Source organism: Macrobrachium rosenbergii, chromosome 55 (assembly GCF_040412425.1).
Source record: "Macrobrachium rosenbergii isolate ZJJX-2024 chromosome 55, ASM4041242v1, whole genome shotgun sequence".
NCBI classification, from domain to species: domain Eukaryota; kingdom Metazoa; phylum Arthropoda; class Malacostraca; order Decapoda; family Palaemonidae; genus Macrobrachium; species Macrobrachium rosenbergii.
The window spans coordinates 26,471,348-26,487,767 of NC_089795.1; the positions used below are offsets into that span (position 1 = coordinate 26,471,348).

Here is a 16,420-nt window from a genome sequence, read left to right on the forward strand (position 1 = left end):
GGGAGTAACGGACATTCGTGTGATTACGTTTATTTTCGCGGTGCTGAGATCAAGGCGGACAAGACTGCTCAAAACAGATTCAGTCCTGCAGGAAGTGCATGTCAGTGACCTTCACATTTACCCGTAACAACAAACCCGCCTCTTGAGAGGCGATAAGTTAAATGAATTACATTATTATTATTATTATTATTATTATTATTATTATTATTATTATTATTATTATTATTATTATTATTATACACACAATAATATAATAACAATAATAGCTAATATTATTATTCAGAAGATAAGCTCCTATCCATATGAAACAAGCCTACATTTAAATGTGACAACAAACCCACCTCTGGAGATGCAATACGATGAACGATTTATGCAATTATTATTATTATTATTATTATTATTATTATTCAGAAGACAAACCCCTACTCATATGGAACAAGTCTACAGGGGCCACTGACTTGAAATTCAAGCTTCCAAAGAATATGGTGTTCATCTGAAAGAAGCTACAGACGATAATAGGGAATACAGAAAGAAGGGAGGGGACAATGAAACATAATTTGTTGGCCGCAGCTACGATTACAAAGGCCTAAAATCAGATATATCACTAAAATCAACCTACCGCGAACATTCAATTGTAAACCAAAAAAAAAAAATAAATTGGGGAAGGACAAAACATTATTCAAAAACAAAAGTTAAGTATATCAGTTTATGCTAAGTACGAATATCCAGTACATAGCACGTGCTGTAGATTTATTCCTAAACTAAATTATTTCTTAATAATTAAGAGAGGGAAACTTAGGCATAAAATAGACGTCGTTGAAGCGTAAAATGTAAAACACATTTAACAGGGTTACTAACTTAGTCCCATTTCCAGCCACCCTTTGCACTATTATTTCTCTTTTCGTAAATAATAAACATTACTGTCCCCCTTATTTTGATACTAATTCAATAAATACGACCACGTATTTATGTCACTTATTCACACAACATCGCTATGACCAAGCATCAGAGAGAGAGAGAGAGAGAGAGAGAGAGAGAGAGAGAGAGAGAGAGAGAGAGAGAGAGAGAGAACTCAATCGCAAACCTTGAATCAGAGACAAGACAGAAGGTCTGAGTGAAACCTACAGTCAACAAACTGTCACTCACGAAAGCATATCATGACAAGCACTCTCATTTAACCACGCAAACACTAACAAACATACGCCTAGTGCAAGCCTAAGCTCGCATGCTCACGACTACGCCTGACTAAGCAGTGAAAGCAGACACAATACGAGCACAGCATTCGCATCTAATTCCAACGCTAAGTGAGCAAATTGAGATAAAAGAGATACCTGTGAAATATAGCCTATCTGAAGAAAGCTCCTTGTAATCATATCAACGACTCCATAGCTATCAATGGGATTTTTTTTTTTTTTTTGCAAGAACTGGGCTTTTCTTTTTATTAGTCATTGCGTCGTCTGTGGATCTTTCCCCGCCTGGATACGAAGATGAAGTTTCTCATTCACTCGAATAGATGCTAATTGCTTAGTTTTTAATAAAGAAAAAAAAAGCTTCGGGCGTGTCCTTAAAGACAGGATTTCACACTATAAAATACACCTGAATTCTTAAAATAGTAAAGTAATTAATGACTAAGGTTCTGCTGAATTAGTTTCAAATAATGATACACACTATCATATTCTATACCATACACACAGAATCACGTCCATAAGAATCGGGTATAATCGCAATTGCTACAACTAAAAATATACTGAATATGACACAATAAAAACTTACTGAACTAACAAGGTCTTCGGTCACACTTACTCAGGCTTACATATGATACGCAAAACAATACAAACATACAGTCACTCAAAAGCTACAGATCAGATCAAGGCTAACTTCCTGGTAGAACAACCCTGCCGAACAACGCCAAAGAGAAAAATCCCAAACGGAAAACTTGGCAACAAACCTAGTGCCTGACACTGCAGGATCTTGGTGTGACCTTCGCTGACTAAGCTCTCGGTGGCGACTTGCTGACCTATGAACCTGGGAGGCTGCACAGGACCTGCGAAAAGACAACAAACCATGCAATTAGAGCCTTGGCGGATGCAACGCTTTTGCGACGAGGCTTAGCGTCAACAAAAAGTCAACAACGCTTCGTCAGGCGTTCAGAGGCCGTCTTGAGTTATTAGTTTCGGCTCAGGCTAGGGGAAAATGCTCATTAAGGTCGTTTAATTCCTATTCAGGTGTTTTTGGGGGAAGGGGAGGAGACGGGTGGGGAGGTGTTGCTATGCCCTGGCTTGAAATAATGGAAACAGAATGTTCACCAAAAAACATGAATGGCGTTGTCTTTATTGATTTAAAATGTAAATTCAAGCACATAAAACACATTGAAAAATAGTAAAAATTCAAAATATTTCATTTCAAATGGAGGTCGACATAGCAAACTTAAACATGAAAATAAGTTTAAAATTGAAGTGTAAATCAGTATATATAAAAGATTCATGAAATTAACACATTCAAACCTGAAAAATAATTAAATAAAGCTATGCAAATAAGTACTAAAACTATATACACTTTACAAAATTGGAACTAAAAAAGAAAAAAAACTACCAAAACAATGATAAACGCCAACACTCAAAAAAAAAAAAATTACCAAAATCATAGCGATCAATTTTACACACAGACTGATCTTAGACATATAAACTTTTTGATGAAAATCCATTTTTAAACTTTAAAACATCCGACAAATATCATTAAACATTAGTAATATACAATATACTGTATATACTATACGTATGTATGTATGTATGTATATATGTATGTATGTATGAGCATATATATATATATATATATATATATATATATATATATATATATATATATATATATATATATACACACATACACACACACACACACACAAGACTGCAAAAGCAAAACACAGATGAATAACAATGTGGACTGTTTGTCCAAGAAAGTTCGACAAGCCGCTGATGAGCCTTCAGTAATTCTACTGCACAGGGGGGTATGAGACAACTAATGTTGTAGATCTTTTCGGCACAGGGGGCTTACCTACCCAAGAATGTGATTAAACTATAATGTTCCAAGGCTGATCAATGTATTGTTTTTTTCCAGTAAGGGGGATACAACTTTTGAATGATTGAACTATATATATATATATATTGTTTATATATATATATATATATATATATATATATATATATATATATATATATATATATATATATATATATATATATATATATATATGTATGTGTGTGTGTGTGTGTGTGTGTGTGTGTGTGTATGACGAAATGATACTTGAAGGCATACTATTAACTTCCTCCGATAATCGACAAAATAATCAAGTGTCAGCAATACACTTCATGCCATAAACGAACAAAGGCGGTTGCCAAGGTAATAAAAATATTTCCCAACAGAAAAAATTCAAGAACATACGAACAACCATTAAATCCAAATAACGCCCCACAAAAAAAGGCATCAACGAAAGCCCAATGACGATGAGGAACACAGCGGAGCTTGTCGCCAGAGAAAAATCCTAAAGATCATCTTCAGTCCCAGTCAGCAGCCATCAGCATCCTCCCCCCCTCGGAGAGCAAAGGAGTCGAGGCAAAGGATGTTCGATGGATCTGGAATGTGTCACAGATACCGCTGGGGCGTCGAAGGGGTCGGGAGACAGGCAGGAGGGCTACTGGGGATTTTAGGGGTCGGGAGACAGGCAGGGGGGGCTACTGGGGATTTCAAGGTTGGCGGGCGGGAGGGGGCAGGTAATGAGCAAGAGAGAATTAGCCTGTGGCAATGTGCAGGGGCAGGAGTAGCAGCAGCGGCGATGGAGGAGTGTGTTGCCCTCGAGATTTAATGGAGTTGGAAAAGGTCGTACTCCAACCCCCTCATTGCTCTCCTCCAGTAATGTGGACGCTTTTGGTACCAAACACGGGCTGCTTTGTAACAAAGATAACCGAGAGAGTCGGAGGGTCCTCTGTCTAAGCTCGAAAAAAAATAAAATTAAAATGGAATGATTCTATTTTCTTCCATTTCTTCGCTAGCCGCTGACAATGTCTTTCTTTTTTCCTCTTGTAAATTTGGTAGTCTTACGTAGTTTACGATATACAAGAGTATCAATCGGAAAAAATGCAAGATGCCATCAGAATGAGAGTAATAAGTTTCATTAACCTGCATATGGATTGTGACTAGTTCATAGTCGGAAACACTACTTGCAAGATATCTCCTAGAGCAGTGTTTTCTAGCAGGGGCTGGGGGAATTTCAAAGTTTCAAGGAGGGGGAGGGGGGAATAGTGACCTGAGGATTTTAGTACTATATGCATATTTTTGAATGCACCTTTGAGGCAGACATTTTTGGAAAGGGTAAGGGGGAATTTCAGAGGTTCGGGGAGAGGGGGGGAATAGGTGACCAAGGATTTTAGTATTATATGCATATTATTTGAATGCACCTTTTGAGGCAGACAATTTTGGAAAGGGGGGTGGGGAATACCCTTAGGGGAATTTCAGAGTTTCTGGGGGATAATGACCATGATTTTTAGTATTATATGCATATTATTCGGAATGCACCTTTTGAGGCAGACAATTTTGGAAAGGGGTGGAGGGGGGATGACATTCTGACATATGGCGAAAGGGTGTATGGGCCAAAAAAGGTTGAGAACCACTGTCCTAGAGTAAAACGGACATATCAAACTAAGTGTTATCATGAAAATCAGAGTGTTTACGAAAAGAATAACTTCAATTCCACAATTACCAATAATGCATTAAGCACCTGCGTGCTGAAAGCCAAAACTTTGGATATGCTCACAAGAAACAATCTCCTAGCAGGAAAACAAGTTCAGAGACAGCGATCCCTATAATAAAAAAATCAAACAAGAAATTCTGATCTTTTAGTCTTCTGTAAAAGAAAACTATTTGTCCGTCCGTCCGTACTTTTCTGTCCGCCCTCAGATCTTAAAAGCTACTGAGGCTAGAGGGCTGCAAATTGGTATGTTGATCATCTACCCTCCAATCATCAAACATACCAAATTGCAGCGCTCTGCCATCAGTAGTTTTTATTCTATGTAAGGTTAAATTTAGCCATGATCGTGCGTCTGGCACAGCTATGCGTGCCAACAACACAGGCCACCACCAGGTCGTGGATGAAAGTTTCACGGGCCCGGCTGAGTCATGGGCCGTGGCTGAGAGTTTCATACAGCATTATACACTTTACAGAAAACTCGATTGCGCCGAAGAAACTTCAGCGCATTTTTTACTTGTTTGTACTCAACGCCGAAATTATTAATCAACCATAAATATGCAAGCAACTGAAAGCCAACGCCTCGTCTAAGAATGCACGGGTGTCATAAAAACAGAAAACAACAATACTTAACGACCCGTCGAAGTCTTTCAACTGTCAATCACCCGCGAAATGAAAACCTACTAAAAGCCGAAACTCGTCAAAGAATGCGTGAATGATAGACTTGGGAATAAAGAAAAAAAATACCGCATACGTAATGAGGCGTCGACGTCTTTCAACTCCACGCCAATTCCAAACAAGGTCAGACGAGACTTTTATCTCTGCCACTCTTTGCACCTCACGACCGTCTGTCTGCATCTGACCTTACGAACGATGACGGCCGGATGACATAAAACACCGACTGACCTACATATTGCAAGAGTATTCTTCTGCCCGCAGATCAAGCAGAGAGAAAAACCGGACACAATATCATCGATGACGTAAATGTTACCGCAGCCTAAAAGTAAGCAGTTCATCACCAACAATGGCTTGAAGAGTGAAAGGGGGACAACATAAAAACATGAACATATTTCAATGAATAGACAATTTGCGCAGTAAGTTAGCAAATGACTAAGGCAAGAGCAAAAAAGACTGGAAGTCTTAAAAGAAGAATTAGCAGGGGACAAATTACCGTACGTGGGTAGTGCCGTCAGTACACCTCATGCGGTGCACTGTAGGTATTACTTAAGGTTCTTTACGGCGTGCCTTCGGCCCCTAGCTGTAACCCCTTTCGTTCCTTTTACTGTACCTCCTTTCATATTCTCTTCTTCCACCTAACTTTCCAGCCTCTCCTAACTGATTCATAGTGCAACTGCGAGGTTTTCCTCCTGTTACACCTTTCAAACCTTTTACTGTCAATTTCCGTTTCAGCAATGATTGACTTCAAAGGTCCCAGTGTTTGGCTTTTGGCCTAAATTCTATATTCAATTCAATTCCATTCAAATTACCGTAAAGAAAGGGGGGTTTGGGGGTCTTTGTCTATCTGATGGATGGTTTCATCCCTGTGAATTTGGATTACTTCGTAGAGGAACCCTCATTCTAATTAACATAATGATGTAATGATATACACTTTGATAGAGCGCTGATCACTTACGCGTTATTTTTTATTTTACTCTTTTACTATCCATAAGAGTAATTAACAACCAGGTATCTAATTATTCCTTGGGTCGACAATCATAATGGAATTTTAATATGCAGGCTGCGTGCCACAACAATCAACTAATAACCAAGTACATAACCTGAGTCGCCAACTGAAATGATCTCTAAGGAAACTCGCCTTTGTCGCTTATTTCCTCGCCCGGTATGGGGATCGAACGTCGGATCTTAGGATATGCGCCCTGAGCGATACCAAGCACCAAGGGAAGCAAAGGAGAGAGAGAGAGAGAGAGAGAGAGAGAGAGAGAGAGAGAGAGAGAGAGAGAGAGATATGATGCAGAACAGACACAAAATTGTATTTATATGAATGATGAAGAGAGAGCTATTAAAAAGGCAGCACTGTGCAACCGCTTAGTATCACATCACGAGGAGACCCTTTTTACTCCTCCGCTAATTGACTTCCAGTGATAACGTGGAAGGGTTCTTAAGGGCATCTCGCGCTCGCTTTATCTTGGCATTAAAAGGACTTTTGAATTATCAAACGAAAGGAACCTGTGGAGAAGAGAGTGCTGGATATAAAGAGGAAATAGAACGAAAGTAAGAAAGAATAAAAGAGAGAGAGAGAGAGAGAGAGAGAGAGAGAGAGAGAGAGAGAGAGAGAGAGAGAGAGAGAGAGAGAGACTAGTCTAAGCATGCCCTTCACAACAGTTCTCGCTTCATGACAACACTTGAGAAGCTGAGTCAGGAAGATCTGTATCCTCCAATAATACTTGCAGTCAAGATCACTTAAAGGATGTGAACAGGAGTCGACATCAGGCCCGTTGCTGAATTGGACTTTTGCGAGGAACGTCTCTTCTTTTTGGTTAAAACGACGCTTCAGACACCAAAACACTGTTTGAGATGCTTATTTTTTATTATTATTATTATTATTATTATTATTGCGAGTTTATTGGCGCACTCTACGCGTACTGGAACTTGGCGCTGCTGTCTCCCCCTACCTATCCCGCCCCAAGGCGGACAAACGTCTGCAAGAGGAGGGTGGATGCCTCCCCCAACCTACACCGCCCAGAGGCGGACAAACAGGTCTGCAGGAGAAGGGTGGATGTCTCTCCTACCCTCCCGTTCCCCTACCTACCCCGCTCCCGGCCCAAGGCGGACAAACAGGTCTGCAGGAGGAGGGTGAATGTCTCCCCTACCCTCCCGTTCCTCTGCCTATCCCGCCCGCCCCCCCGGGCGGACAAACCGGTTTGCAGGGGGTGGGTGGCTGTGTCATGTCTCCCCTACTGTCACCCGGGGGAGGATAAACAAGAAAGATCCACTTGGATTTTATTATTATAGGTGGTGATGATGATGATGAAAATTATTATTATTATTATTATTATTATTCATGTGATGAACCCTACTCATATGGAACAAGCCCACGGGGGCCACTGACTTGAAATTCAAGCTTCCAACGAATATGGTGTTCATCAGAAAGAAGAAAGAGGAAGTAAAGGGAAGCAGTAAAAGAAGAGATCTCATTTATATAAAAAAATTAATTACGAAATTAATTTATAGACAAGGGAGGGTAACGAACACCGTCTTTAATATAATATACAAGTAGCTTGGTTACTCTGATGTTTTCGCTTTGGTTAAATCAACTTTACTCATTAACCACAACATACGGGAAAAATGTTTAAGTAGTCAGGCTGCGTTGGACAAAGGATGGTAGAGAAGGCTGATGGAAAATAGCGACCCCATATAGAAACGGGTAAAGCTGAAGAAAAAGAAGATGACGAAGACTCATTCGCCATAAGAGACTCTGTGTATTAGGAACATGTAGCTCTTTCTATGAAGGGGGTGGCTTTGGAATAAAATCAAAATCATTATGACCCTATTCCTCACACAGCTGCTGCATGAAGGGTGACTTTAATGTGTATGTAATTAACTCCTCAAGCCTTATAGCTGATTCAGACACCTACGTATATGAATCACCAAAGGCACATCCAAAACTACTTGTATATAAATGCCCAATAATCTTAGGACATTCCAAAGGTACATCAAAAACCACTTTTAAATGCCCAATAATCTTTAGGACATTCGAAAGGCACATCAAAAGCTACTTGTATATAATTGCCCAGTAATTTTAGGACATTCCAAAAGCACATCAAAAACCATTGTATATAAATACCCAATAATCTTAGGACGTTCCAAAAGCATATCAAAGACTACGTGTATATAAATGCCCTTATAATCTTAGGACATTCCAAAGGCACATCAAAACCATTTGTATACAAATGCCAAGTAATTATGAAGCCATTACGCCCTTTATTTCCCACTTCGTAATGATGACTATGAATCAAAACAAAAGAGGTAAAAGTTCGTTAACTCCCTTCCCCAGCGTCTCGAATATCGCCCTTGCATCAAGAAATGGCAACCAGCCTATCAGACGGGAGACAGGTGTTGCCTTATCAAATAAAATGCTGTCACATCCCTAAGAGGAGAAATAAATTTAGCAGTGCCAAGTGTTGAAATGAGTCACGCCGCCAGACACTACTAGACCATCACAGATAACTTGGTCTTTTTTTTAAGAGGGGGGAAAAAGTAGTTTCTCATTAATGCTAAGTTCACACATTCACGGTCAAGGCACGCATGCCCACGCACGGCCACGAACGGGCGGAGCCAGAAAAAGCACGTAAACACAACGCAAATACAACGTAAATGTACCGTAAGTAATTGTGTGGTCGCGGCAGCATGCAGCGCGACCGTTACGGACCACTGGCCAAGGTGCCGGGGGTAGGAACCTTCGACCTGCTCAAACCCCCGCGTGGTGGCCAGGTCAGGTGTCAGGTAGCGTGGCCCTGACCTGCACAGCGTGGCGCCACTCCGCGGGTTGACCGGTGGCAGCTGCCACGCCCTTACCTGGGGGCCCACGCTTCTGGTGGCACCATGCGTGGCTGTCAGAATGGCGTGGGAGTAGACGTGGCAACGCTGCCGCATCCCCGCAACTGCGGGAGATGTGGCAACGCTTGACCTGGGATAATAGGGACAGGCGGCGCTGGCTCAGGTCATGTCCCGCTCTATCTTCGTCCCCATTACAAGTATTGATGAGAGAATATATCATGGATTTGAGCAATATCTTTTATTAAATCAACCAAAATAAACGAAGTACACAAATGCACAGGCAAAATAATCCTGAATTGATACATTATTGATTTTTAAATAAGTCCAAAATAAATACAGAACAGAATAGAAACAATGTTAAGAGAAGGCATTTTCAAAAATGATAGAATTATCATATCAGAATAGATTCCATGTTAAGAAATTATTAAAAGGGCAAAATAACTGCATCTTCTTTCTTTATTTATATGTATGTTTATTTCATATTGATTAAACATACATTTGCAAAGTCATGTCCTGCCTATCCTCTTCCCAATTACCAAGTATTGATGAGTAATATATCATGGATTTGAGCAATATCTTTATTAAATCAACTAAAACAAAACAGAAGTACAAAAATGCACAGGGCAAAATAATCCTGAATTGATACATTATTGAATTTTAAATAAGTTCAAAAATATATGGTGAACAGACATTTAAGTAATTACAACAATCAGGGTATGCAGGAGTAATTAACCGTTCTCCTGCCAGTGCACGGAGCCTTCAGCCGATGAAAAGTATTCCTTCAGCATGTTACGCTGTTCCTTTGCATCCTCGTTGCAGCGTTGCTGGTCACGGTTGGGAAGGGCTGCCATGACGGGCACCCTCCAGCTACTCAGGATGACAGCATGTGTGACAGGGTGCCTCCTGATCTCCTTCCTTTGTCTTCGTGCATTTCTTCTTATGATCATATTGTGCAGAACACATGCGGACATCACTAATGGCTCTATATGGTCAGGTTTCACATATTGCAGTGTGGAATACTCGGAATCTGTTTGCCAGAATCCCAAAGGCGTTCTCCACCGTCCTGCGTGCCCTACTTAACCTGTAGTTGTAAATCCGTTCTCCTTGCTAAGTCCTCTTTGGGGGGCTCATGCAATTCCTCAGGGGAAGGCATCATCGCCAACCAGGAAGTAGGGCACAGGAGATCCATTAGGCTGACCTGGCAGGGCATCCGTTGGGGAAGATTTGCTTCCTCTGCAACAGCATTTCTGCCAGTCGGGTCTGGGCAAATACACCACCGTCTGACTGACCAATGGCTCCTACGTCGACAGAACTTGTATGAAGCATCAGCAACTGCAAGTAATACCATGGAGTAGAACTTGTAGTTGAAGTAATGCGCACTGTCTGGGAGGGTTACGGAGCCCAACGTGCCTCTAATCTCATAGCTCCAATTACGTGTGGGAAGTTCCACTGTTCTCAAAACCCCGCAACCTCCTGCCACGCTTCAGGTGTTTGTGGCACCTGCAGTTCCTCATCCCCGAAGGCAGCAACAATGGCCCTGCAGGTCTCTGGTACGATGAGACTAATGGTGTTGTGGGCTACCCGAACGAATATTGCAGACTCTGTATGAATCACCTGTAGCGAGGAAGCGTAGGCGATAGCAACACGTAGGCCTGGCTCAATGGGTTTCCTCTCAGAATGTCACTTCTTCCGAATGTGGGTGTGACCCGTTCAACAATTTCAATGAAGAGGTCCTTGTCAATCCGCAAAATTTCTGGGTACAGCCTGGGCTTGCTGACAACCCGCCATCAGGTTGTCATAATGACCTTGCTCCATCCTTTTCGCAGGTACGGCTACGCCCACACCCTCCTTTTTGGGCGCCTTTTTCTGCCCTGTTTTTGCAGCAATCATTGCAAGCTCCATACACATGACGTGCACATACCAATGACAAGTGGCAACAATTTGGTCTATCCGTACGTGCTATAGTTGCGAGTTGACGCATTTCAGCTATGTTGTCCATGTTGCTTCAGCACGCTGGCAGTATGTCCGTCGCTGTGGTATTACGGCATTGACTAGCTCACGCAGCTGCCGGCCCTTTATATAGCTGGGGTTTAACCCCCGCAGTACGTAAATAACGACGCGTTTGCGTAACTCAGTTACGCAGAACGTAACACATACGACATACGTACGCTGGTGTTACCGTGGCTCTGCCACGACTACTTCTCTGCCTGCGCCGCCGCTTTGTTCGTCAGCGTCACGTCACCCTTACGCATTGCGTACATTTGCGGGCGCACTGATATACGCATGCATCACGCACATCGTCCCGTGACACGTATCCAGTTGGGCGGCCTATTGCGTATGCGTTTCACCACTAACGGCCAGTGCGCATGCGTGCCTTGGATACGTGAATGTGTGAACTTAGCATATGGGAGGGAGGGGAACTTCTGAAAAAAAAAAGCCAGCATCAGCTGGTCATTAGTTTTCTAATTGCGGATCTGACGATGAAACTCGAGCAAAAAAGTTATAAGTGACAGTTTAAATTGCGGCCTTAGGATTAAAACCCAGACAAAAATAAATAATTAACAGCTTTAGAACTTTTTCTCCATGGGATGAAATAAGACAGAAACAGACCCGTCAAGTTTTCTTTACGAAATATAATGCTAAAAAAAAATTGTTCCTAAAAAGGGGAAAAAGTTGTGAGTCCATTACAGCATTCAGGATACTTTTTTCTTTTAATAGATAATGAAGATGGAAGTCTTTTATTTTGCACAAATATCAGGCAATAACACAAAGCTAACAAATCTGATATTTTCTAAATGAACCTAATACGTAAAATTTAATGCCTAGCATGATGTAGATGGAAAAATTTTATAACTAAAATGAATCAATTAGTGTCTAACGGCACACAACCTAAAGAAAAAAAAAATAATAAAGTTAAGCAAAAGTAAAAACCAGCAAAAGACGGTCCGATCTCGCCGTTAATAGGAGTTCTGGAACCCATTTTCTTTCTAGAAAACTCTGTGGAGAGAGAGAGAGAGAGAGAGAGAGAGAGAGAGAGAGAGAGAGAGAGAGAGAGAGAGAGAGAGAGAGGCTTGAATCAAAGGGGTTCTGACACCGAAGTGCCTCCCTTAATGAGTGGGCAAGACCCCATGTCTCGTCTGATTCACTCTTAGCTATTAAGGAGGAGAAAACGAAAACCGAGATATTTTTACTCCGGCTGTTGATGATGATGTTGTTTTTGATGATGACGATGATGATGAATTTTGTAGCTATTGTTGTCGTTACTATTCCAAAAGTGTAAATTTGATGTTACCGTTACAAAGATTTAAACCCCTTTGTCCATACAAATGATGTTTCTCCAGGATGCCAGATTTGAAAATCCTAAGTTGGGAAACAGCTTGACGACAATGATATATATAACTTAAGTAACAGCATGACATTATAACTAAAATAACAGCGGCAAAGTAACTCAACAAAGCTTACAAGCAGTTCCAACCTTGATATGTACCTGACAAAGATGATCATCTCAACGAGATAAATGGCGACAGAATGACTTGAATGCACTTCGAAAGTCCTGGTGCCGTCGACGTCCACAAGCAGACAGGCACCCGACAGAGCGTCTTGACAGACAAACCAGAACTATCTTTTGGACGGGTTTTCAAAATACTAATCTATAATAATAAAATCCGAGTGGAGTGGATCTTGTTTGTCCTACCCCGGGTGACATTTGGGGAGACATGACACAGCCACCCACTCCCTGCAAACCGATTTGTCTGCCCCGGGTGGGGGCAGGGTAGGTTGGGGAAACGGGAGGGTAGTGGAGACATCCACCCCGCCTCCAGCAAACCTGTTTGTCCGCCCCAGGTGAGGGGCGGGGTAGGTAGAGGATCGGGAGGGTAGAGGAAAAGTTAAGTATACCTTAGTTTAACCAGACCACTGAGCTGTTTAACAGCTCTCCTAGGGCTGGCCCGAAGGGTTAGATTTATTTTACGTGGCTAAGAACCAATTGGTTACCTAGCAACGGAACCTACAGCTTATTGTGGAATCGGAACCACATTATAAAGAGAAATGAATTTCTATCACCAAAAATAAATTCCCCTTATTCTTCACTGGCCGCTCGGAGATTCGAACTCACGGCCAGCAGAGTTCAAGCTGAGAACGGGACCCATTCGCCCAACGAAGAACTCGGGGAGGGTAGAGGAGACAGCAGTGCTGGGTTCCTTCGCGCGTAGCGCGCGCCAACAAGCTCGTAGGAAATAAAGACGAAGTTTTTATTCCAGGTTACAAGTGGATGAATAAACATATCAAAATATACCAGTGAAGAAGAGCAAGAAAAGGGGGAGGGGGGGGATTTCATATTTTTATCAGGTCACCGAAAAAAAAATTCATAAAAAAAATAAAATAGGATATCATTAATCGCTACGATACTTGAAAGTTAATCAGAATAAAAGTTCACATACGTTTTCAAAGCCGCAATTCAATATACTTCCTTGAAAAAAAAATGAAATTTCAAAAACCTTCAAAGAGGTTATATTTTCTAAAATAGGGACAGTATATGACCAACACACGAGAGTACAATGCACCAGAAAAGTTTATCAATAACCATTCAATATCAATAATTACCAAAATATTGCCATCTCCCTTACTCATTATATATTCCCTATGCATTCCCTTTCCTTGGACTTGGGCTACAAATCGGCTAATCAACATTAACAGCTGTAACACCAATCACTGAAAACATTCTGATAGTTTCGTGTTCATATTTTTCGTAGAATCTACTTTTCTCGGCTAACTTTGTCAAATGCTAATAATCATCCAACCACTACGCACGCGGAAATGACTCAAGTCATGCTTAACCGACGAAAAAATGTAAATTTTTCTTTTTCTCGCGTGTGGGTTTGTGGGTATTTGGGGACGGGCAGGGGGAGAGGAGGTGTGTGTGTGTGTGTGTGTGTGTGTGTGTGTGTGTGTGTGTGTGTGTGTGTGTGTGTGTGTGTGTGTGAGGGAGAAGGTGGGGTGGGGGAGAGACGCTAAAATGACATGTGTGGCGCTGTGAAACTCTGGCTCCCAATCATGATCCTATTTGGGTGTCCAATTTCGGTGTTCTGTCTCAAAAAATGTCGATTTATTCAAGGTCAGTGCCTGGAGAAGAGTAAGTGTACGATCAATAACAATATAACCACAAAGTGTGGATGGAATTCCAATAATACTAATAACAACAACAATAATAACAACAGAGCCTACATCGTCATTAGCAGTAATTTGGCCTCTTACGCACATTTCGACATTAATGAACCACAGAGGTCGCGGCTGTGGCAAGGCCCACCCTGGCTTTCTAAAGCCGCAATTACCTTCCCAGTCACAGGCAGAGCAACAGTCCTGGTGGTATGAGAAATCAGTGCTTCAAGCTCTGAAAAGTTGCTTTTTTTATATAAAACGTCCATGTTACGCTACGAGCTCACTTCGTAGTCTATAAGTGCCATGAGAAATCACTTACGGTAGTGATAAGAGCAGCGCCGAGCGCACCATTAACTGCCTCAAAACTCTAAAATGTAAGTAATAAATAATAATAAAAAGATCAACCTTCAAAATAACGCCATCAGCCGGGCGACATTTTAAGTAACTTGATTCATTAATGGATAAACCAGAAAGTGCATGTCCACCGACAAGTAAATAAGTATGTTTGGACGCAGTTATTATTATTATTATTATTATTATTATTATTATTATTATTATTATTATTTCAGTAGATGAAACCTATTCACATGGAACAAGCCTTCAGTGACTTGAAATTCAAGCTTCCAAAGAATGTTGGGTTCAACCTCCCACCGCAGACCTCACACTGCATCAGTAACTGATCATGATACAGATCCTGTGATTTTTCATCGCCTGGGGGAAACGCGAACCCACGACATCTGAGTGGCATTCCACGACACTACCCACTATACCAACGGACCAGCTAGAAAATATATTCCAATAGAGTAACCACTAATAATCTCATCCATGCGTTATTACATTATCAAGCATGTCGTCGTTCAGAGAGCAACCTTCGCACCTTGTCGCTTCTAAATCAATCTTCCAGCACATAAACATAAAAAGAAACTATAAAATATCTCCTGAAATATATAGGCCTACGTGTAAATATATCTTAACTCTTATGAAAAGAAACATTTCAGAACGGCAACAATGAAACGAACCCTACTGCACTAACAAAGACCATACATAAGTGTATAGCAGGCAAATTATGTATAAAGTACGTCTCCAGTAGAAAGCAATATACTGTATATGGCAATACACACCTCTGGCAATAATGTACAGAAATATATCACGCATGCCAATGTTTAAAAGTACCTCATTACCAAACAATATAAGGAAATATATCTCAAGATTAAATAATGCGTAGAAATGTATCTCACTAATACAAAATACATAGAAATATATTCCACCTTCAAATAATAGACAGAAATACATTTCACTGTATCGAAACATACCTCACTAAGAATTTTCTGTTTAAATATATACCTTAAGCATATAGTGCACGGGAATTTCTCTCGTTAACTTGATGATATGCACAGACAAATATTCCCCTCGCATGCAATGCCTGGATACAAATCCCCATCAAAAATGACGCACGACAATAAATTCTAGCTACGTTTCGAATGCATTTAACCACAAAGAATTTAACAACAAGCAAAACCTCGAGTACAAAAACCTGAATGTAATGTTCATCCTTTCACTGATCACGAAACTTGTCACCATCAATCACCATTACTCATCGTAACCAGAAATTCCTGCTTTCTTTATTCATTCCTTCGAGGATAGAAATCTTATGACGTGAGACCCCATTCTGTTACCTGATGTGTAAAATGATCTATTGGTGTTTAGTTATTTTCTGCTTTAATTCTCCTTGATGTCCATATAATCATTTTTTTCAGAAAAACAATGCCGAATTCTGTCAGCGTCAAGAATTTCCTAGAGAGGTGAAAAGACTTTCCTGAGGAGGTACTAAGAATTCCATGACATTTATAAGATTTTTATGAAGGGAAAGTAATTACATCAAAACTTAGAACTCCAAAAAACATGGAAGACCACACTGAACAAGTTCTTAAAAACGGTAAAAACAGGAAATTTATGTAATACTCAATTGCGGGTAGAGTTCCTTTTAAAGAAGTGAGAATTTGT

The 16,420-nt window shown here is 40.8% G+C and overlaps 1 protein-coding gene across 14 annotated transcripts in view; it reads right to left on the reverse strand.

Moving 5' to 3' along the window:
• Window positions 1–16,420, reverse strand: part of sdk (sidekick cell adhesion molecule) — a 213,856-nt gene that overhangs the window by 100,140 nt on the left and 97,296 nt on the right. For all 14 annotated transcript variants that reach the window (XM_067099562.1, XM_067099560.1, XM_067099556.1 and 11 more), the window contains exon 2: window positions 1,949–2,044. In XM_067099562.1, coding sequence (XP_066955663.1) covers window positions 1,949–2,044 — 96 coding nt within the window. The remainder of the gene's footprint in view (window positions 1–1,948; window positions 2,045–16,420) is intronic.